The following is a 23,037-nucleotide window of genomic DNA, read 5'->3' on the forward strand; positions in this document are numbered from 1 at the left end:
GCCAGCCGTACAGGACTACGTCTGCAGTCCGAACGAGTGGGACCCTCCTCCCTAGCTGTGCATCACAAACGAGACGTGATGGGGAGAGCTGCTAGGGACGCTGGCCGTGCACCACTCAGCTCTCCAGTAGATCCGTTCCTAACCTCGGCATCCCACCGGCGCAGACAGACCTCTGTTCCCGGCGCTCCTCGGGGTGGGAGGTTGGCTATGGAGGCAGGCAGCTGCAGTTGCCTGGTTTGGTCCCAGCCTCAGCTACAACAGATGCAAAAAACTCTGCCCCTGGGTGCCTGCCTCTGACCTTCGCATGGTACATGAACAGAACAGAACAGAACAGTTCAGCTGGAAGGGACCTAGAGTGATCATCTAGTCCAACTGCCTGACCACTTCAGGTCTGAACAAAAGCTAAAGCATGTCATTAAGGGCATTGTCCAAATGCCTCTTGAACACTGACAGGCTTGGGGCATCGACCACCTCTCCAGGAAGCCTGTTCCAGTGTCTGACCACCCTCTCGGTAAAGAAACGCTTCCTCACGTCCAGTCTGAACCTCCCCTGACGCAGCTTTGAACCATCCCCACAAGTTCCGTCCCTGGATCCCAGGGAGAAGAGATCGGCACCTCTTGCCTCCGAACTTGAAATGTGAAGAGTCAGTTCTTTCCCAGTTTACATGTTGACATTTTCCAGTCTCTCCAGCTAGAGAATATGAAGCTCTTTGAAATTGCTTCCATGTGAAGTATTCTCATTCTGCATCCTTATTTCCATAAACTTTGTAGCTTTGCCTTCTTATTCAACACTGAGGCACAGCAGAGAAAGATGGAGTTTAGGAGCAATTAAGCTAACCGGACCAGATGGGATGCATGCGAGGGCACTGTTGGAGATGCCTGAAGCTGTCGTGAGACTGCTCTCATTTTTGAAAGGTCATGGTGATTGGGGAGGTTTCTGATGACTGGAGGAAGGAAAACTTCACGGACACCTTCAAGAAAGGCAAGAAAGAGGATCCAGGGAAATACAGACCCATCGGCCTCACTTCCTCTCCCAGGAAGGTTATGGAGCAAATCTTCCTGGAAGCCATTTCTCAGCACATGAAAAAGAAGAGATTGTGTACCAGGCAACTTGGATTGACCAAGGTCAAGCTATGTCTGACCAATCTGATAGCATACGATGAGATGATTGCTTCAGTGGATGAAGGGAGAGCAACAGATGTCACTTACGTTGTTAAGTCCTGCATCTGGGACGTAATAGCCCATGCACCTGTACAGGCTGGGGTCAATTGGCAAGAAAGCAGCTTTGCAGAAAGGACCTGGTAGACAAATTGAATAGAAAGATTGCATCAGAAAGAGAGCAGGCAGCAGGTCAAGGGAAGTAATTCTAGACCACATCTGGAGTCCTGAGTCCAGTTTTAAGCTCCCCAGTACAAGAAAAATATTGACAGACTGGAGTGAACCCCGGTGGAGGGTCACCAAGATGATTAGAGGCTTGGAGCATGTGGCATGCAGAGAGATCTGTGTTTATTCACCCTTAAGGTGAGGCTGAGGAGGGAATTTTACTGCTGTGTCAGCTACCTAGCAGGAGGATGTAGAGAGGAAGAGACAGACTCTCTTGCAGGTCACAGTGAAAAAATGGGAGAAACAGGCAAATTGCATCCAGGAAGATTCTGACTAGCTACCAAGGGAAGAGTATTCCCTGGGAGGACAGTCAAACCCTAGACCAGAGGTCTGGAAGGGGCTGAGTTATCTCCATCCTTGGAGATATTCAAAACTTTGACTAGATGGGCCCCTGAATAACCTGATCTAATTGTGAAGTTAGCCCTGCTTTGAGCATGGGGTTGGACTAGATCACCTCCCAACCTAAATTACTCCACGTCTCTAAATGGGGCAATTAGGGGATTTCCTTAATAATCATCCTACTGCTTCAACCCAAGAATATATGTTAATTCTCTCTAATTCCCTCCCTGGACTTGGCTCAGAACCTCCCAATTTTCTCCTTTTACACTTCCAGGGGGAAGGCCTTGCTACTTAGAACTTACTGAGACCCAAGTTTAAAGTAGCATAAACACTTGGTGGTGCTGGAAGACAATTGAGACAAGAATGTGAACATCAAGTGCCATTGAATAGTACTTCTTCATTTTTTCCACTGAAGAAAACTAGGTACCAATTAGGCAAGTCCAGAAGGGAGTTTTGAGGACAAGTAGACAAGTGAAACAGAAATGGCCAAGAATTTCTGGACAGGGACAATAGGAACAAAATAAGGAAATCAAGAACTTGGGAGGTCAAGGCTCCCAAGGTGTGAAACAAGCCCTAGGCAGCAGAGCTAACTGAGATCAGACATCCAAATGAAGCCTGAGAATGGGAGAAGTAAAAAAGGTCAAGTCAGGTTTGTGCTTAAACACAAATGTGGGGAAGTTTGCATGCTCTCCATCAGAAGGACAGCCTCCTTAACACCACCAAGTGATTGGGTAGTATAAATTTGTCTGGTTAGATTAAAATGGGAAATGGCCACCAAGTGTCTGCCTAGAAAAAAAAAGCCTGCCCATTAGCCAAATTAATCCCAACTAGATAAAGACACAGTACAGAGACACTCCACACAGGGAGACCCGAGGCAGCGCCCGAGAGCATCAAGACTACATAGCTCCTGCCAGGTACCCATCCTCCATAGCATCCTACACGGAACTCCCTGTTAGGAGGGAGGGAGAAGCGAGAATCCTGCCATACCAAGTGGTGGAGAGGAGGGTAGGGGTAGCCCATCCCTGGGACGGGAGGTGGCGGGGGTTGTTACTGGAGAAAACCTTGTGTATCAAGTTTGAAGGGATGACTATACCTGCAATATAAGGGAAGCCCTTTGGGGTTTCGCAGATCTGCTACGCCCCCACTGCCCTTATGTGCTTTTATTAGGATGAATTGAGAGTTGTCGTAGAGGTGAATCAAAATGTTAAAGGTAAGTTCAGGGTTTGCACGCCCTACCTCGTGACGCACAGCTTTACTGGGGAATTGGAGGAGGCAAACCAAGGAGCATGGTGGAGCCTCCTATTAGTACCAGCCAACAAAGCGTGTGACAATGCTGAAGCGGCACTCTCCTGTTCAGGTCAGTATCGTAACTACGGGCCTATGGATCAGGAAGAAGACTTTATTGTCTTCAATTACTTCTCCTCCAAAGCCCAAATGTAATTCAAGTTCTGTCTTCTTCAGAAGAAGCATCTGTGAAACCCACTGACAAACTATTGCCACGCGCCAATTTATATCAAGGACAAGGATCTGCTACTGCTGTTACTCCACCAACAAAGTGGAATTAAGACGCCAGCCCACTAGAAAGTACCCTTTCCATATACTTACTTAGGTTTTGTTACACTGACACAGGTTACACGTAGTGCTGAGACCGGATGTCTTCTGCTATTTGAGTATTTCTATGCTGAGCATTCCCGTGTATCTAAAGACCACAGTATCTGGTTTTCTTCAGCTACGCTTTGAAAGAGTTCTCATTTGAATCAGAAATTGAAGCAGGCAACTTGATCTTCTGGCACTGTCCTTATCGTTTCTTGTCAGACCACTGTTTAACCACCATTACCTCACAAAGATGTTTTCCACCGATAAGTAACTTGTGTTGTTATTGAGATAATTAATTATCAATGCATTGAGGACAGAACACGTTAGAACAATATCTATCAAAATTAACAGCATTTGTGCCGGCAATCAAGAGGAAAACAATGCCTAATAGGGCTTGCTGCGGTTACCTGTAGCATAAATCCGTATCAATAAAAATCCAATCAGGTTGTAATTGTCCATGTTTATTACCCAGTAAGAGCAGTGTATGTTGAGGGAAATACCCAATACTTTACCTGGTACTTTGAACTACTGCACTTAGACAAGTTAGGTGAGCTTTACTTAATCTACCTGTAGATGCCAACACTGCAAACTGAATTTGCTGTCCCACACTCCCTTTATAGACTGTGCTCTCACCTTTAGAGAGCTCTTCATCTAACCTGTTTTAGGTATCTCTTGGCATGTGATTAGCTGCGCAATAAGTGCAAAATCCCTTTCGCCAAGTGGAAAGGAAGCCTCTACTCGCACATAGAAGTCAGTATTTGTTCAGATGAGTCCCTCCCAGCTACTAAAAAACCCTACTAAATTTCAGCCTGATTTTAAGATTTGAATTCAACTTGCAAAGTGTAACTATTCTTCTTATCACAGTGGGATTACACAAATAGGTACACAAGAGAACGTTGTTCCACAGATTACTGTGATCTGCAGTTTGACAACCTCCCCCATACTTACAGAAAATACTTGCTTAATGATACAGCAAAATCCCAACAGATCTAAAATACAGTTTTGAATACTACCTCTCAGTAACTACTTGAATTATGTTGCACATATTTAAAAAAACCCAAACAACATTGAAAACCCAGTGTTGTTAATGCTGCAAGTCAAGCACTCAGAAGCTTAAAAATGACACAGGCAAGGTTATCTATGAAACCTTAGTCTGGGCCTCTCAAATACATACAGCAAATTACACCACATTTTTTCCCCCATCTCACTTGTAAGGATGAGCAACGCTCATGTGAATGAGCAGTGCTTTACTACTTTTCTTATGGCCAAAGAAGATCTTAAGTCTAACCTAGAATTTGTGCTCAATATAGAATTGCAGATTTTCCTAGTGCCTCTTCTGCAATAATACAGATAGGTCTGACCACTTCAGAAATCACTGCTTATCTCCACAACTGCCCTCCTTATGTGAGGACTGGAATGAATGGGTTTTTAGGCACAGAGAACTGAAGACCAGGTACATCAACAATCAGAAGCATTACCTAGTTGCAAGTACTCCACCTGAAATGCTTCAGGACTATTCAGAAATATGTAGTACTACATAGTTTCATGTATTTTAAGTACAGTATTTACAGAGTTCAGTTGAAACTGATTGCTCAGCACTTCTGAGAATCAGATTCAAGAAAATCACATTTAACTTCATACCTGATTTTGCATATCCAGTAACAGAGTATGTTGTTTGACTGTCTTTCCTCAGCATTATTTAGGGACTACATGACAGAACAATACAGAGAGCCCATCAGTGTTCTGCTGCAATAATTTCAAGATCACGCTCTCCCCTTATTCCCTGTAAATATTTAACTTCTGCTACATGCTAAGGAACCCTATAAACACTACCACCATTCACAAACCACACTTAGACAAGCTATCAGGTCTACAGCCCAAAACACAGCCCAGCAGATGACAAAAACGTGCTACCGTGTAATTAAGTACTGCCACAACATAACCCTTGACGAAAGGGCAAAACAGTTACATAGTCATTCTAAGCATCTAAAATTAGACTAACATTAGAGCCTGGCTTCTATGCCAGGCTTTAGCCTTAAGGGAAGATACAGTAATTTCATTTAATCTTTTATACGAATTTACAAATAAAAGGGAAGAAATTACATAGAACTTTATTTAGTTTGCTTTATGCACTTCCATCTGCTATCTTATCTTCATGTTTTGAGTATGGTCAACGTTTTAGTCCCTAAAACCTACCAGAGTTTTTAGACAAAAGAGGAAAAGACATTTTCTGTTCCTTAGGGATTCATGTCTAAATGTGGAAACAGTTCAGAACTTGACTTGATCTTTGCTTTAAACAGACACACACTCATTAGACAAGAGTTTCTCCTCTTTAGAAATCTGTTTACTGAAACCAACTACAGTCAAGCCCAGTCTCAAGTTTAAAGAGTTCAAGGGAACAAGCTCCCATCACCAACATGTTAGAGCTCTTAACCTAAATGCAGCCCTCCTTACCCATGTAAATCCTGCAGAGACACAGCAAAATGCGATGTATAGTAAGTAAAAAATTTCACAGGAATTTTACTGGTAGCTGTTTTACTGATAGCTGTTTTACTGATTCCTCCTAGTTCCATGAGTGACCAAATTAGTATTTTTAACTTGATTTGGATACTAATCTGTGTTAAACCAGTATTTACATCAGCCTGCTGTACTGCCGAGTTACAGAATTTTAAGGTTTTGTCTTTGCAATTGCTCCTAAAGTCTAGTCCATTTTGACAATAGAAACATCGATGACTTTGGATGGTATTCCAAAAGAAAAGGCCTTATTTCCTCAGGCAACTGAAGCTGTATTCCTTTAATCAAAATCCCCTTTAAACCCAGTTTAATTTCCAAAGGAAAGCTGAACTAGTTAAGAGTTTATTTTACTACTTTACAGGCTAAGCTAAGTTATATTCAGTTTCAGGCATTTTTAAATGATACAGAATTTCAAAGTGCTCTTTATAAATGAGACTATACCTTTCCAAAAGCAATCCTTCAGAAGTCTCACTGAGGCTTATGTCGTACATAGCATCCTACCTCACCATTTAGAAAGGCAGGACATGTTTAACCAACCGCAGGCTAATTTCAAGCAGACATCGGCCTGGGCTCATGATCACTAGCAAGAACAGCATCTCACCTGGCTCCTCAGAGCATCTTCCAGTTCTCATCAGGAAGTTTGGTCACCATGCTGGAAACTCAAACACAGGCCTTAGCTCACATCATTTTGGGGATATCTTCCGTTCGGACATAGCTTCAGTCTTGACAACGAAGCATCGCATCATACTATTTTGTAATTAAATTTAATGCTACTGATTCAAGGGTTCTCCAAGCTTTACAGATGCGCATACTCTTCTGCATTTACTGCAAAGACAGTTTCAAGAAGACTAAGCAAGTAACCTATTCTAGTACTGGGGAAGGGAAGTCACAAGTAAGCTACAGAAAGAAATATCATACTTTCTACTATTAATTTTTGTCCACATTTATTTATGAGTAAAACAAACAGCAAACATTACAGCAAAGGGGACATTCAGGCCCAGATTTAAAAAAAAGAAAACAGATGCCTGGATAGATTCTGAATATAGGCACCTCAAGATGGCTGACAAAGTACACAAAAATAAGTGAAAGTCATGAGCGTTTCAGCAAACTTCGTAAGTGCATTTCAGTATTTATTTAGATGTTTAAGCTCTCGCACTAGATTTTACAAGCTGGTGAACACTGGCAAAATTATTTCTCCCACAGAACTATAACCACACATTCCCAAGACAGTATAAATATATGGTTGAACTAACATTAATACACATCACCATTTTATCAATTACATAATAAAACAAATTATCAAGTATCCAAATATTAAGTTACGCAGCTTGAAAGGCATACAAAATATTACAGAGGTCTGCCCAAGTCATAGCAGAAACTCAAGGAGGAAAAACAGAAAAAAAAAAAAAAATCACACTTTCAACAAAGCAATAGTTGGTAAACAGCTTTCAATAGGTACAGTAAAAGAAACTACAAGATTTTTCAGAAATTTTCTGATTAAGAATTTTTAGCTACGATAACAAAGCATTTCTACGTTTTAAAAAAATATTTACTAAAGTAAAGGGCATATTCTATACTTCCTGCACAAGACAAAGGCAACATTTTACTAGAAATATTAAATAGCCCCTCCCAACCTTTTCAGGCCCTCTGTAAAGTTGCACGTGAAGTGCCAACGTTAATTTTACTGTAAGGCTTTTTGTCTGGAGACATTAAAGACTTGTGTGCTTCTGTACAATTTAAAAGATTTTCTACATGAGTAACCAGAGAGTAATGATTTGTAAAATGGAGAGGTTCAGGTAACAGAAAAGTACAGACGCTGGGGTAAAAAGTTGCTGTAATTCATAGTATTAAAAAGACAGACTGTGCAAATCCTGATAATTCTAGTGCGATCGTGGGAGACAAAACATACAGTGAGCAGGCAAGACTACCTTAGAGGCCATATTCTTCAATATTGAAATGAGTGTAGAAAAAAAGATAGTAAGGTCCAGATAAGCTGGTAGTTCTCACATCATCAGAGCTATGCTCATTTATAAGGAAAAAACATGTAGCTGATATGCTGGGTATTTTGGCACCTAATCTCTCTACAGATTGATTTATTTTAGTACCCCCAATTTTTAGTAGTTGAAACTAGGTGGGTAAGACTCAATGCCATGATTAAAGGATATTTGAACTGGTAATTAATGAACAAGGAGACAGCTCAGAAACAGGGTACAGCAAAAACATTTACTGGTCTCCAAACAGATGGATATTTAGCTAAACATAGAAGTTGCATTTCTACTAAGCCTTTAGCCTATTAAATACTCCTAAGGAAGCTTCCTTTACTACTAAAAAAATATCAGACTGATGTCTTTGGCATGCAGTCTGCTTAATTGTAGTTTCCATCCTTTATTCCCAGAGGAGTACTAAAGGCTGTTGAGCTTTACTGAATACAACAGTTATTTCGGTGACCATTGGAGTCTTTAAAGCGCAAACGCATCTTGGGGCGGTATTTCTCCAAGTACAGAAGTTGCTTGCTGTTAAAAGCTCCACGCCGCTTCCTAGATGGAAGAAAAAAAAATATTTTGAACAGAACATTAATCTACTGCCCAGTGAAATAGTATCACCAACCAGAGAAAAATATTTTTAGGTCACTGAAAAAACCCACCATTAAGTCAAGACTGTAACCAAAATAAGGATAATTAAAAGTGCCAGGAAAGAGGGTGGCAGCTTCCTTTCACAAATACCTCATTAGACCACATGCTCAAAGGAGTACACAGCATTTTCGACAGTGTTTTAGCCTCTGATATACACAAGCCAAAGATCTTAAATTAAGATCTTAAAAGGAAGCTATAGTGCAGATGTGAGATAGTCTTCTTAAGAAAGCTGAAGTTATTCAGTCTCTGAAAACAATTATGAAGAATACTGCAATATTAAGAAAGTACATATTGTAACACTCCATAATAAGAAGTTGAACAGAAATTGAGCTTTCTTGGTTTTCTCAAACTAGAAATGTGTGAAAGAAGGGTACATTTTTGTTGAGTGTTTGGAATATGTACCAGGCTTCCTGTTCCTCACTTTGTGTACACTAGACTGCCAAGATGTCAAGCTATTAAAGAATTAAATTCAGCTTGTACAATTATGCAGGAAGTATTTTGGTATTGTTTACATGAGCTGCTGCTTTTTTTTAAATATAGTTGAAACCTGCAAAATTAAGGCATTGAGATTAAAATTGTTCTCATCCAACTCACATATATTTATAAAAAAATCCAAGGAAATAGTTTTCTTCAGTAGACTAACTACCAGAAATGACTAGAAGGAATTGTTTGGGCCTTGTTTGTTTGTTTTGGTTTTGTTGGTGGTTTTTTTGTTTGTTTGTTTTGGTTTTTTTTCCAACTCGGTCAAATAATTACCTGCTGATTCTGGTTGCCACATGAACAGAAAACACCCATCCCACAAGCCAAGTCCTACAACACTGACTGTATGCAGTATGTGTGTTAAAAAGTTCACAGGTACCAAGTATTTTACCAAAAAAACCCCCAAACCCAAACCCCAAAAACCAAGACAAGAACAGCATTCAGAATTTCCTTTAGTGTCCAAGGACATATCGACGTGATAAATCTCGGAAACTCTTAGATGTTATTAGCTTCATACTTACTGTCTTATGAACTGCACTGCATCTTCATACTTCATTCCACATTCTATCAGTGCAAGAGCAACTAAGACTGGAGCTCTGGTAAAAAAAAAAAACAAAACCAATTTTTTTTTTTTTTCAATTTAGCATTTGCCAATGCATACTTAGAAAAAAGTTTACTTTCCCCAGCTTTCTTTTCCATCCTTCTGTGTATCTGATATTTCTTCCCTGGGGAAGTAAAAAAGACAGGCAGAAGGCATTTCTACATTAACTGAGCCATTATACCATCTGTTTGAGCTACCTGTCCTCATTAAGAAAGGGGTTTACATTAATTCTGGTCAACCTTAGCTTTGTTCATCTGACTTCAGGTATGGGAGAGGACAGCAGGAATAAAACACAAGTAATCTTTACCCATTTGTTTCAAAGCCAATTGATTCTGGGGAAGAGTTGCATGTGTTTCTATTCCCACAAGCAAGCATCTTTAGAAGCAGTCAGGACCCCAAAGCAGAAATCAGAAGAGGGTTCAGATTCAAGAAGAACTGACAAGTCCTAGAACTAGCGTCACAAGTTTTAGGAACAGATGCAATCCACAGGCTGCTGCACACCCCTGAGGATTTCCTTGCTTGCCACAGTATTCTTCATCTGACAGAATACAGTTTTCCATTAGGAAAGCTTGACACTAACCAAATTCAAATACATCAGCAATTTATGGCTCAAGAAAAAAAATCAAGACAAACCTCCACGCCACACACTAGCAACAGACTTGTGCATCTAGTAGCAAGCTTAAGTGTTTTTTTTAAGTTCAGGGATTTTAAAAAACCTTACATGATAAAGAGCTAGGATCTTCTTTTCAACCTGTTAATTGCTCAGTTTTGAGGAAAAACCAACAGATATCATTGTAAGCAGCTGAAGAGGACTTCTTTTGGTAGCATTCACCACTACAGTCAACTTTTGTTACGTGTGAAGCCATAATGCAAACAGTGGATAAGCCAGGCTTATGGACAGCAAGACCAGAAACCTCTGTTTTATATTGGACATGCTGAAACCCATGGCTAGAATATGGCAACTGCTTTTTGAACAGATCTAGTTCCCAGGTAGTCTAGAACAATAGCAGCAAAACCATTATCTTCTCACAACTGTTGGAATTGTATTTAAGATAGTGGCAGCAGACAGAGGGAACAGGGCTAAGAAGAGAATATTTAGCATTATCTGTAAAATTTTGAGGCTCAGTGTTAGAAATGTGACAGAAACAGAGCTTTGGGACTCTGGAGAACACTTTTCATCCCCCAAATAGGTGGTGGATGGAAGTTGGTCTTCATGTGCCAGAACACCCCACTTGTTTGTGACTAATGGTTACCAATGGTTACTGGCAATACTGCTGAAATGGGGATGAAGAAGAAACTTTCAGATGAGTCACTAAAAACCAAATCCATTAGAAAAAAAGAAGACATAGCAAGACGAAAAATATCAATGGGACACTCATCAACATGCTTGGTACAAGAATATATTTGTTTACTTCATTCAGTAGTTTTTGTGAGAGTGCTGTGGTAATAGCATCAGCTGTTGACTAAAAGGCCTTTAAATCTAATATATACATACAACAGCTTCCTGCCATCTGAACTACTTTTAAGTGTGAGGTCATTCCAATACTGGATATGTGACTATTTTCCATTTGCCTCAAATAAACTTTTGTACTAGATCTTAACAAGTCTCACCAGGGATGGCAATTCAACAGATCTTTAAAACCTTACCCACCTTCCAAGGCCAGCAACACAGTGTACAGCAATACAACAACCAGGTTCTTCACGAAATTTAACTTTAAGGAGATTTAGCCAATCGTCAACAATCTGGTTAGATGGTGGAGCACCGTCATCAAAGGGCCAATCCTAGAATATAGCACAACATACATAAAGATAGAACTCTTTATGCTTGCCTGCTGTGTGCATACACAAAAAAGGAGAGGACACAATGGACAAAGGAGCTGACCGCTAAGGGAACCACTCAAACTCGTGGTTTTCTAATAGTGCAACTATAGCAATATTAGGAATATATTCCTTTCAATCCGTTTTCATTGAGCAAATGATTTTGCTCAAAACCAGATTTTTTTCCTGAGAAGAGAGGATGTCTCTCCAGTTTTTGCCTCCATCGGTTGCTGGAATACACTTGTAGAGTTAATAAGATGGTGTGAAAGCAATTTTTTGGGGGGTGGGGGCATGGATTGGTTTTAAACTCTGCTTCTACACTACTTACCAAAACCTGAATGCCTTCTTTTTCCACCGGAGCAGTGTCATAAGTAGCTTCACACACTCTTACCACTGTGGTAACGCCGTATTTCTTAAGTTCCTAGGGAATGAAAAAAAACCCCGCTTTAAGAGTAAACTGACTTCACTTACCATTTAATTTTCTCAATAGGTTAGCTTATTAACTCATTCCAAAATTTTCAGTAAACTCACGCAAATGCTTGCCATGCTGTGAAGAACACAGAAAGCTGAAATAACTGAAAACATCTGTGCTAATGCCAGATACCTTTAGCTCTTCTGTAAACATAAATGAAGACTAAGTTTTGTTGTGTTGGATCAGGCTTTTCTTTTAAAATCAGATCCAGATAAATATTGTTGAAATAAGCAGCCCACCTCCAAAAGATCATTCCTTTTAAAGGAACAGGAAGTTTCCTGGTTTGCAAAGCTACATACTTCACTAAAAGCATTCTAAGTGAGGTTTACATCTTCCCCTTCCCTCCCCCTGCTTAAAACAACAGGTTTGTAAGACTTCTTACTGTTAAGAATTATGAGCACAGGACAATAAATTATTCCAGTTCCTCAGTTATAACTAGAGAATAACAAAATTTAACTTTCCATTTTGCTATTACCCTCCATTAAAAAAAAAAAAAAGCAATCACTCTTCATTCTCCCTGCAACAACCCATCATTCACACTGTAACTGTCACAGTAACAACTGAAGCATAGCCTAAGCATACTTTATGTAGTTGTGAGAGTATAAAGGCAAGCAAATGTTATCTCACTATGTTTCTTGTAAATTATCCCACACTGAATGCAAAATAGAAGTATAATACACCTAAAATCTTTCTAATGAGGGACTGCATTACAAACTCAGACCTTGCCAGGAGGTAACTTTGGCGGAACCTATTGTTAACATACATGCATGCATACACTTTTAACTGTGCACTTTATAGCTCCAACATGCTAGATGCAAGGTTTAGATGATAAATTCAGACACTAGCAATATATGCCAAGCCACCTGGCTTTAGTCAGTAAACAATTTCAGCATGTACCAAACCACTTAAAGTAGCTTCAGCAGCTCTGGATGCAGAGCAAGCCTACTGCCACAAATTTCACTCAAGTAGACACTATGACACTCAGAGGATTCTCTTAAGCTACACTAGAACCATGATCTGCTAATACAGAAGGCAGATAGGCAGTGAAACCATATTGTTATGTTGTTGCAATGTGAGTTCCTACCACTAGCAGACTTTCGTATTGTTTTACACATAACTCTGCCAGATAATGCCTGTTTTCAGACCTAAACAATGTACTTTATGTACAATGTACTAGGCAGTATAATTATTTCTTCGCTTCACTTTCAGAAGTATGTTTTTGTGAATGCCGAAGTATATCTGAACGGACTTGTCTGTATATCTTTGAAGCACGGCATCAGTATTTGAAAAAAGTCAATATACGAACAGTCTCAGTACCACTTCATATGGCTTCCACAGCTGTTATCAACTAGTAAAGAAGGAAACTGTTAATGTAGTATGCTGTTCAGGCATTAAAAAACAACACATCAGTAAGAATTCTGTCCTGGCCTTACCTCTATAAATTTGTTTAAGGTTGCATTGGTTGGATTGTGTGTGATTAGGAATCTCATGTTCTTGTAGGTGATTTCCACAGGAGCTGGGCGGTTCATTCGGGCCATATTGATTTAGTTAAACATGCAACAAGATTGTGAAAGGATTCAAAAAAAATTCTAATACAGAAGTGATGTAGAGAAACTGAAGTCTACTTCACTATACTCCACGTGAAATTCTCAGTGCTTGGAAGTATGAAGTTGGGAGCAATGGGAAATGAAATGAACCTCCTAACAAGAAGCAGCAATTCTTCAATCCAGTAATACTGAGGCAAAAGAAAGGCAGTGCACTGAGGTTTACCCCATCCAGGTCTGAATTCTGTTGTTAAATGCTCTGCCAATTTCAATTCAATACTTCTTATCCTGGTCAACCACTCTTAGGGGGGCTTCTTGGTGGAGTAGTAATGAATTTCTACAGTTCACTTGTCTGCATAGAGGTCGTGCTGTGCCTGGCAGTAGTCTCCACTGCCCTTCAGAAACTCCATAAATGTGTGACCAAGAACACCACAGAACTGCTGTAAAGAGAAGGGGGGGGGGTGGGGGGAAGAGAGAGAAAAGCGTCATGAGCACAGGTGAAACAAGGTTATTTTGAAGTCACCAAACATTATAAAACTGAAAAAATAAAACCAGAGCAACTAAGCAGTTTCACAAAGTTTATTTTTTAATCCAGGAGTTAGGTTTGTGTAAGAATCCTGTTACCTTTCTCAGTGAGGACTACTTCAAAATAAATGCATTTACTTAATACAAAGTTTCCATACAGCGTTGTTTCAACACCAAAACCTGAAACGTATTAAAATACCAATTCAAATGTGCTAAACATAGCAAGAGATGGAGTTTTAAGAAATCCAGTATTTATATAAAGCATAGCTTTTCCAGGATACCCATACAACTGTGTTTTCTGTTCTGAATTGAGAGACATCACAACACCTATTAAAGTTACACTGACCTTAAGTAGTCCCATGAAGGATGAGACTCCTTGAATATTCAAGCTGAGCATCAGACAATTTCTAGTGTTTAAACAAAACTACCAGTCTCTACATAGATGGAGAATCACTTGTCTTAGAGGCTAAAGACTTACTTTCCACGTAAGCATCATTAATTCACATACAGAACAGCCAGTAGCAAAAAAAAAAAATGCATCTAAATCTACCTGTCTCAAATAGGAGGCCTTGAAAGCAAATGCAAAGTCTTTGTGGCCTAACAAAACAATGCGAGCTTTTGAACATATTTTGAGACTTTCAAGGCACACAGATTTCTAACTAAGGAACATATTTCATATGAAGACACATGGCAACCTTCATCTGCCTTTAACTGGCTTTTTACACCATGATTTTATTAATATACCAGGACAGTGGTAATGGTCTAGCTAAAAACATACACAGGCAAGTTTATTGAACAGGTTATTCCTGCCCACTGGTGTGCTATTTTGCTATGGTTAAATTTACTTATAAAATTACTGCAAGATGCACAACCAGGAAGTAGATAGCTGATGAACTGCTCCGAGTCATGTATTCATCTGCGGACGTTGCTGTGCAAATGAATCAAGAATATATGCTTTTATGCACTGTGGAACCTTATAGCAGAGGAGCTAGTTTTGTGCCCAGCCACAGAACCAGTGCTGGTGACAATACCTGCCTAGGGAACAGAAGGGAAGAAGAGAGAAGTTTTGTTTCCCAAAAGATAAGTACGAGCTGAACCAAACATCCCCTAAATATACTTAGGTACTAGAAAGAAACATCATTTATCCTACAACTATTTAGCAGAAAAAAATTACTTATGTTGGCCAGTCAGCTCCAAACATTGGAAGGAATCCATGTATTTCTAAGCCCAAACAAAACATTGCCCAAGACACTTTGGAAATTGACTAGCTGAGCATGCAGTGTTACAGAACTGCTATCACAGACTGACTTAAAAATGTGGTTGGTTTTTTGGTTTGGGGGGGGTTGTTTGGTTGGGGGTTTTTTTGGTTGTTTTGGTTTTTTTTTTCCTGGCTGGGACACAGTAATATCAGTTCTTTGCCTTCATAAATCTAGTTTCTAGTGAACAGAAGCTGTAACTTCATTGTAGCAATGTTCAGATTTTTTTTAAACTACAAACCAGCTCTATGCATCCAGTCACGTATATAATCAGGGCAAGTGCACATGAGAAAATAAGGAGAAGAGACAGTATTTCAGTGCTCTACACTCAAACCTTGCCATTCAGAAGGCCATGAAAGAAGCAGCCTGTGCTGAAAAGCTTCCCAACCACGAGAGAGGAGATTGAAAAGATCAGGTCCTAAAGACAACTGTACAATAAGTCCTGATAATAGCCAACGTCTTAATACTCTTTACCAAAAGCTACATGCAAATAAGTCACGGTCGCTAACTGCCATCTAGGACTTGGAGTCAGACCAAGACTCCACTGCAGGCACTAAACCACATACCATAAGACTACAGTGAGTCTATCTAACAATGATTAGTATTAAGCAGAAGTCACAACAGATCAACAGTCTAATAATTGTTGAGTTTTCCAAGAGGTAAAGAATCATAGACTCGTTTGGGTTGGAAGGGACCTTTAAAGGTCATGTAGGTATCTTAGCAGTACAGGAGTTTTTAAAGTGAACTACAATTGCAAAAATTGCAACATTTTATGTTGTAGACATGGCTTGGCTCCATTCTTAAGTCCAGAGAAGAGGAAGTTCAGTAACAGAGTATTTATTAGTAACAGAGAAGATAAAAATCATTACAAGATTAGACTGTAGCAGATGGGTAGAGCTGCATCACACGATGTTGCAAAAGGCCTGTAGAAAAAGCAGACCAAACACCTCCAGGCACCCTTTTCATGTTTCCAGACGGCTTCCTGGTAAGAAGTTGTAATCACAGGCATGGCGTGCAAACTCCCCCCCCAAAAAAACCCCAAGCCCCAAACCACCAACCCCCAACTGCTAACGAATACAGGAAAGAAGTCAGCAGAAAGAAACTCATAGGACAATTTCACATGCACTTCACTGCCACTCCAGAGATACTACCACCACCATTTCCGTAAAGACTGTAGGATTAAGTTTGCCAGTTACTTGCAAAAAAAAAAAACCCAAAACCTATTTCAGTTTTTATTTGTGACAACTTGAGGAATGGTGAGAACTCTAAATATAACAGGCATGAAAAAGGAGCAAGAAGGATCCTCTGAAGTCAAAGGCCAACAGAGTAACAGGAACCAGGAGAATTCCGACTCGGAAGAACTCCAAGAATCGTCATCTGACGCACCAGCCATGCCCTCGCAGAAGAAGGTAGGTGTGCGTTAAAAAGACTCCTAGGACCAGACCTAGGGAACACCTGAAATAGCAACTGAAAAAAAGAACCGAAGATAGCTTATTTAAAGTCACTTTCAATTAGCTTAAGAAGCAGAACAGCAAAAAGGGGCAGGACAGCTTTAAGCAGATACAGCTGCACAAGGTCTTGTGCCGCTTTTCGCATGCACTGGCAGATCTCATGTTTATCTCTTCTTAAGATTGTTAAGAGGAATCATAGCCAGTCATTTTCCCTGGCAGAGGATGAGGAAGTGGAGGCTGTCAGAAACAGAAATAGAAAAATCACAGAATGGTTTGGGTTGGAAGGGACCTTAAAGACCATCTAGTTCCACCCCCCTGCCATGGGCAGGGACACCTTCCACCAGACCAGGTTGCTCAAAGCCCCATCCAACCTGGCCTTGAACACTGCCAGGGATGAGGACAACCTCTCTAGGCAACCTGTTCCAGTGTCTCACCACCCTCACGGTGAAGAACTTCTTCCTTTCATCCAATCTAAATCTACCCTCTTCCAGTTTAAAGCCATTACCCCTTGTCCTATCATGCAAGTGAGCTCGAGGAGATAGAAGGGGGTCACTAGGGCAAAGACAAGACCTTTCAATCTGCAAGATGGAGATTTTGGGGGAGAAAAGAACGTAGAGTTATTGGAAACAGTTAACATAACCCCATACTGGGGCAGGTAGAAAGTAAGAAGTAATCAGGATTCATCCAGCCTGGAAGGCAGGCTGCCCTTAGTACACAACCAGGAGTACTCAATACGACACCAGACAAACTCATCATGGGGGTAAGGAGGAGGGCAGGCAGCAAAGCATTAGTTAAGTAATAAATCCTACCTTTTTAATGCAGATTTTTAATCACATCTAGCAACTGGGTGCACAGTTCAAATTCTTATACAAAGGAAGCAAGTACCTTACGCAACGTTAAGTTTAAGTTCTACGTGTAATTAACCCCTACAAATGAATTCATTTTGTTAATACTGACTTAACGGTTAGCAATTAGACACATCAGCACCTTACTAATTCATACAGCTAAGGACCTAACCAAGCATGTATTTGAGTCTCACTGTTTGCCTTTGCAGCTGCGGCTGCCACATTATAAAGGCGCAAAGCTCACATTTTCCTTTGATGTGAGCGCCATCGCTTCTCACCATGGCTAGCCAGAAAGCTCCACAGCCAGACCAATTCCTTGAGGCAGCATCACGCTGTACTATCCTAAGACAGCTTTGCCAGCCTAGTTTAGTTCTGTTCCAGGAGTGAAATGAAAATTAAAGACAAGTAGTACACCGGCATACTGTTTGTGTTACGGCGTTAAGCCAAAATACAAGGCTTCACCCATCTTCAGCAAAAAGACCTGAAAGATAAGAAATTGGTTATAAAAAGTGTAGTAGTAATTAAGACCTCCTCGGGCTTAGGGGGAACTCAAATGACACGAGCAACTTTCAAGAGGCTTTGAAATACAGCTTTAAAATTACTATATTGTCTCAGACAGTTAACTACTTGGTAGGTAATCTATCAAAAAAAGTCAAGATAGTATATAAAAGCGTAAGGCTGCTTAAGTGAAACTCAGATGCATAGTACTGTATGCAGAAGTTTCTTTAACAGAATGACACAAACTCATTGTTCGTACCATCAAGTTGGGCACTCCAGCATATTCTTTTCAATTTACATGAGAGTTTTCCTTGAGGAAAATTAACACTGAAGGGTTTTGGAAACAGAAGCAGCAGTTTCTATCAGTAACAAAGCCAAACAACATTTAGACTGTTATATCCATCAAAGTAAACTTGGAAAACAAAACTAAGGTTAATATGCCAGGACCACCTATTAAGAGACGGTAACCTGTCCAATATGGGATGAAGTCATGTTAGTTATGATTGTACCATCTACTATCATTTATGCTAGGAGAAGTTAGAGAATAGTTTATTCAAGTGAGAGGAAGCCATCTTGGAAAGAAAAGCTTTAATTCATGCCCTTCTTTGGGACAGGAAGCTAAAGTGTCTGTCTTCACCGACAAGCAGATTCACACATGTGTTAGTTCTGGGTCTGAAACAATCACTCAGGTCTGGCAAAAACTGCTTATGAAAGTAACCTATTAGATCATTACCGATATGCGGAAAGCAGAGAGGTGTAAGGTTATCCCATGCTGTTGTCATTCTTGTTCACAACTCGGTAGCATCTTGAGAAGCATGCAAACAAAAGCACTTGTTTACACAGTTACATGACACTTCACTCTACCTTCAGAAGATGTGCAAGATGGCTCACAGTTGCTTAATCCACCTGCTCCTAGACCAGAAACATCTACACCCAGAACCAACTATGTGGCATCACATTCTCCGAAGTCAAGACGTGCCACACACTCACCTACTGAAAGCACAGGATCAAAACTAGAAAACTAAAATAAACTACATTTCATTACAATTTGAGAACACCTGCAAGTAAGTTCATTGTTCTAACTCGCTACCTGACAAAAAGTTCCTGAAGGACAGAGGGACAAATACCCCTGACCTTCTCTTACTACTCAAGGCCCAAGTAGCAACTGCTAAGGCAGACAAGGAGGAGTGGGAGGGTAAGGGGTACAAACTGCGGAGCCATTACGCTAGGCAGAGGCACACCTTCATTAGGTATTGTTGACAAGACGCACCTCCTATCTACTGGGCACAGGAATGTCTGTATTACGATATCCACAGTGATAACACTACCCATTTTGGACCAGAGAAAGCGACCCATGGCCTAAGAAAACACACTCATGTATCACAGACGGGAGATTCCAAAGGTTTATCATAAATTTGTTACGACATGCTCTGTGAAGGACGGATGTTTCTTGTGGCTCACGTATGCAGTTAAGGGGGAAGAAAAAGTTATCTCAAAACTTCCTGTATAAAAAGTCAATGCAACTTCCAGAGATGATGAAACTGAGGCCATGTGACTGTGTTCCTAGTTCTTCTGCTTGGACCATGAAAAAAGCACGCAAAGAAGCCTTAACAGATATTGGGGAAAACGAGACGTCACAGAAACCACTCCATCCACCTGAGTTTCTGAAAGCAAGGAGTCTCAAAATGACTTAATACCGTCACTTCAGTAGCAAGCTACGTGAAACCTGTCACCCTACGCAAAAATTATTCCATTACGTTTTAAGCAATAACATGAGAAATTTAGCATATGCACGCAAAGACAGTTATTGCTTTATTTTATTGAGTCTAACAAAAGGTATGAGCACCAAACAAGAAGTTGCATCTGTGAAGAAAGCTGTAAGGAGTTACGGACTGCATTTAACACACAAGCACCTCTGGTGTTGACCTGATAAGAGTGAGTTTTAATTTTTTAAACAAGGTGACAATCTGCTACTAGTATAGAATTCAGTAATAACTGATCTGGGCGTTCTGGTTAATCTTTAAGGAAGAAGTGATCACTTACAGTCAGCCTACACACTGTGATAGATGCAGCATTCTTACGTGGCGTGTATTCTGTCAGAACAGGAAGGTTTCACAAGATAAGTGTTATTAGATAAGGCTAAATTCTATTTATTTACTGCCTTACTGACACATTTAGTTTTGGTAAGACAATGACATCCTTCTCCCTTGCTCCTGCTATATCTGTCACTCATTTTTCTTTCTCACTCACACATTTCCTCCCATGCCTGTGCAATTTCTATATTGCTTCTTCCACATTTTCCCCCTGAAACGATTCTGTTCCTGTAAGACAATTTCGAGACCCTATTCAATGGAATAGTAAGAGCTGACATTTAAGCGTCATGTTCAGGTTTTTTGATGTGACAGTTTTATGAGAGACAGGGTTCACACTTCTGAGTCACCGCTTTGGAAAGACTCTGCAGACGCAGGTAGACATATTGGAAAGTTGTCTCCAGCAGCAATAATAAACGCCAGAATTACGGGAACCTCGTGCTGCGGAGCCTGTGCATTTGTGAGCTCATAATATTTGCAACGTGTGTAGCTGGCTACCGGACGGCAACCAAGACCTGTGCGTAACCGCCGCTAATCCTGCTTCTATTACCATCGATTACTTGATTTGGATAACGCTTTGTCTTTCTTGCTTCCCTACTTTTGGAGGGCGTACTACCACCAGCAAGCCTTGCGTTTGTTTGCGCTTAAATACACAGCGCTCTGCGGCCACAGATGTTAGGCAGCGCAGACACCGAGATTACACGGGGAGTTAAAAAAAAACAAACCAACAACCCGCCCCCCCCCCCGCCCCGAGTATATGAGGAAAGCGAAAACTTCTGGTGCTGAACCGCGATCCACCTCCAGAAGGAAATGCCTTCCTGGAGGAGCCGGATGGCGAGGTCTTAAAGGCAGGTTCGCTCAAAATCCAGCAATTCCGAGGGTCGGCGGCAGGCTGTGCCGCTGCAGCAACACCCGCTCCACGCTGACCCTCCCGGCCTCAGCCCGGGCTACCCCACGGCTCGTTTCGGAACGGATCCACGTCCTCGGCTCGCAGCCGGTCCCTTCTCCCCGCCCGAGGACACCGCAGACAAAGAAGCCGCCTTCACGCGTGGGGCGGCGGGCGGGGGTCCACGGCCCCGGCCCGGCGCGGCCGCCCTCCCCGCCGGCTGGCGGGCACCCAGGGGCAAGCCCCGTCTTGCCCGGCGAGCCGCGGGCTCCGGCCGCCCCTCAGCGCCGCGCCAGCCGCCGGGCTCCCGGCCCGCCCGCCTCTCCCCGGCCGCGACACCGCCCCGCGGGCCGGGCCGGGCCGGGCCGGGCCGTCGCCCCAACGGCGGCGGCGGTCACGGGTTCGCATCGCGCTTCCATCAGGGCTCCCGACGCGGAGCCATCTTGTCCCCCGCAGCCGCCGCCCGGGCCCGGACCCGGCCTCCCCCCGGCAGGGGGCTCCCGGCCGCCGCCCTGACACGGCCCGGGGCCGCCGCAGGCCCGGCGGCCCCACACAGACACCGGCGGCGGGGGGGGGGCGGGGGGGGGCGGCGGCGGCGGCGGCAACCGGGCGCACAAAGCGGCTTTGTGCCCGGGCCGGGCCGCGGCGGCAGAACAAAGAGACAACATGGAGGAGACGGAGCGGGGGGAAGGCGAGGCGCGGGGGTTCGCGGGGCGGCACTCACAGGAATATGGTTACTCATTGAAGACTGTAGCCTGATCATACAGCCGGGGTGCGGGCGCCACCGCCGGGGGCAGGAGGAGCAGGACCGGGAGGACGCGGAGGCGCTGGGGGCCGCGGAGCTGCCGGAGGGGGTTCGGCGGCGGAGCGGGGATGGACCATACAGCTGCTGCAGCGGCGGGCGCGGAGCGGAGCGGACCGGACGCGGCTGCGGCAGGAGGGACACTCGGCGCCGCCTCCCTCACAAGAGCCCCGGGGCCCGCCCCTCGCTCACGGACGGGCGTCGCGCCCGGCCAATGAGCGGCGCCGCCAGCGCGCCGGGGGGCGGGAGCGAGGCCGCCGGCGGACGGGGGTTGGCGGAGAGGGGGTGGTGGTGGAGGGGGGGGCGTGGCGCCGGCGGGAGGGAGCCGAGAGGCGGAGGCAGCCGGCGAGAACCGGTTAGTGAATGAAGCGGCGGGGGCAGGGCGGGACGCGACGGGACGGGGCGGGACGGGAGCCCCGCGTCCCGCTGGCCGTGGCCGGCGGCTCCCCCGGGGCGACGAGTTCTAGAGGCTTCCCCGCGGCGTGGCCCGGCGGAGGGAGCCTGAGGGCAGGGCGCCCGGCGGGGCCGGCTGAGGGGAAGGCGGCGAGGGCAGCGCGGGAGGGGGACGTCGTGAGGGGCGGCTGAGGGGAGGCGGCTGAGGGCGGCTGAGGGGAGGCCCGTGGCGGCCCTCGGCGCGGGAAGGGGGTGATACCGAAAAGCCGGTCGAAGAAACTCGCTAAGGCTCGTTTTGGAGTTTTAGAAAGCAGGCGTTCTTCATCGCAGCGCTGGGTGCGCGGGGTTAGTTCCACCTCGTGTGCGTGCCACAGCTTTAGCACAAACAGGTTATATCGAATAACTAATTGCATATTAATCAGATTAGTGTACATATACATAAAAACGATGGCAACTGATTATCGTAGCACTGCCTACATCCGATCACGCGCAATGAAGGATCCATTTGAGTCGAAGGGCTGCTTTTGCGACCACCGACCCATTTGAAGTTCTTGCTGGCTGTCCTTGAAGTCTTTATTCTTGTCCTCGTTCTTTGATCTTGAAGCTTAACGCAGTTTCAATCGCATGCGGTCAGTTGCAGCATTGTTCTCATCTAGCCTACAGGAATATCTAGTCATAAGAGCAAAGAACTGCAAAACTTAGGAGTAACTACCTCTACTAGTTAATCGCTTGGCTATACTTTTGTCTATTGTTTCAATCATAGTGTTAGTATAAGATTTCTAATAATTATTTACCAAATCTCACTTTTACAGTCACCTAGCAGCAAACCAGTTTCCACAGCTGGTACAAAATACTAAAACCATCAAAATATTTAGACACACCGTACAGAATGTATGGAAATATGCTATCGGG

At 43.0% G+C, this 23,037-nt stretch overlaps 1 protein-coding gene and 1 long non-coding RNA gene across 3 annotated transcripts in view; one reads left to right on the forward strand and one right to left on the reverse strand.

The window, feature by feature from the left end:
* Nucleotides 1-6,758: 6,758 nt before the first annotated feature.
* On the reverse strand, nucleotides 6,759-21,903 carry PTP4A1 (protein tyrosine phosphatase 4A1). Its single transcript, XM_052781830.1, has 6 exons — nucleotides 21,655-21,903; nucleotides 13,269-13,816; nucleotides 11,692-11,784; nucleotides 11,197-11,327; nucleotides 9,466-9,540; nucleotides 6,759-8,368 (listed from the first exon to the last, which is right to left on the reverse strand). Exons 2-6 carry the CDS (start codon nucleotides 13,371-13,373, stop codon nucleotides 8,251-8,253), a joined length of 522 nt encoding a protein of 173 aa, XP_052637790.1. The 5' UTR covers nucleotides 13,374-13,816; nucleotides 21,655-21,903; the 3' UTR covers nucleotides 6,759-8,250.
* A 134-nt stretch (nucleotides 21,904-22,037) lies between these two features.
* LOC128139444 (uncharacterized) overlaps nucleotides 22,038-23,037 on the forward strand; it is a 63,131-nt gene continuing 62,131 nt past the window's right edge. For both annotated transcript variants that reach the window (XR_008234390.1, XR_008234389.1), the window contains exon 1: nucleotides 22,038-22,087. This is a non-coding gene — a long non-coding RNA (uncharacterized LOC128139444). The remainder of the gene's footprint in view (nucleotides 22,088-23,037) is intronic.

The sequence above is a fragment of the Harpia harpyja genome, chromosome 3 (assembly GCF_026419915.1).
Source record: "Harpia harpyja isolate bHarHar1 chromosome 3, bHarHar1 primary haplotype, whole genome shotgun sequence".
NCBI lineage: Eukaryota > Metazoa > Chordata > Aves > Accipitriformes > Accipitridae > Harpia > Harpia harpyja.

Excerpts from the sequence above, each read along its gene's own strand:
- PTP4A1 (XM_052781830.1), bottom strand. The coding sequence starts at position 13,373 with ATGGCCCGAATGAACCGCCCAGCTCCTGTGGAAATCACCTACAAGAAC. Across the intron at positions 9,541-11,196 it reads TGTGTTGCTGGCCTTGGAAG|AGCTCCAGTCTTAGTTGCTC; the intron begins GTGGGTAAGGTT and ends TTTTTTTACCAG. Across the intron at positions 8,369-9,465 it reads GCAGTGCAGTTCATAAGACA|GAAGCGGCGTGGAGCTTTTA; the intron begins GTAAGTATGAAG and ends TCTTCCATCTAG.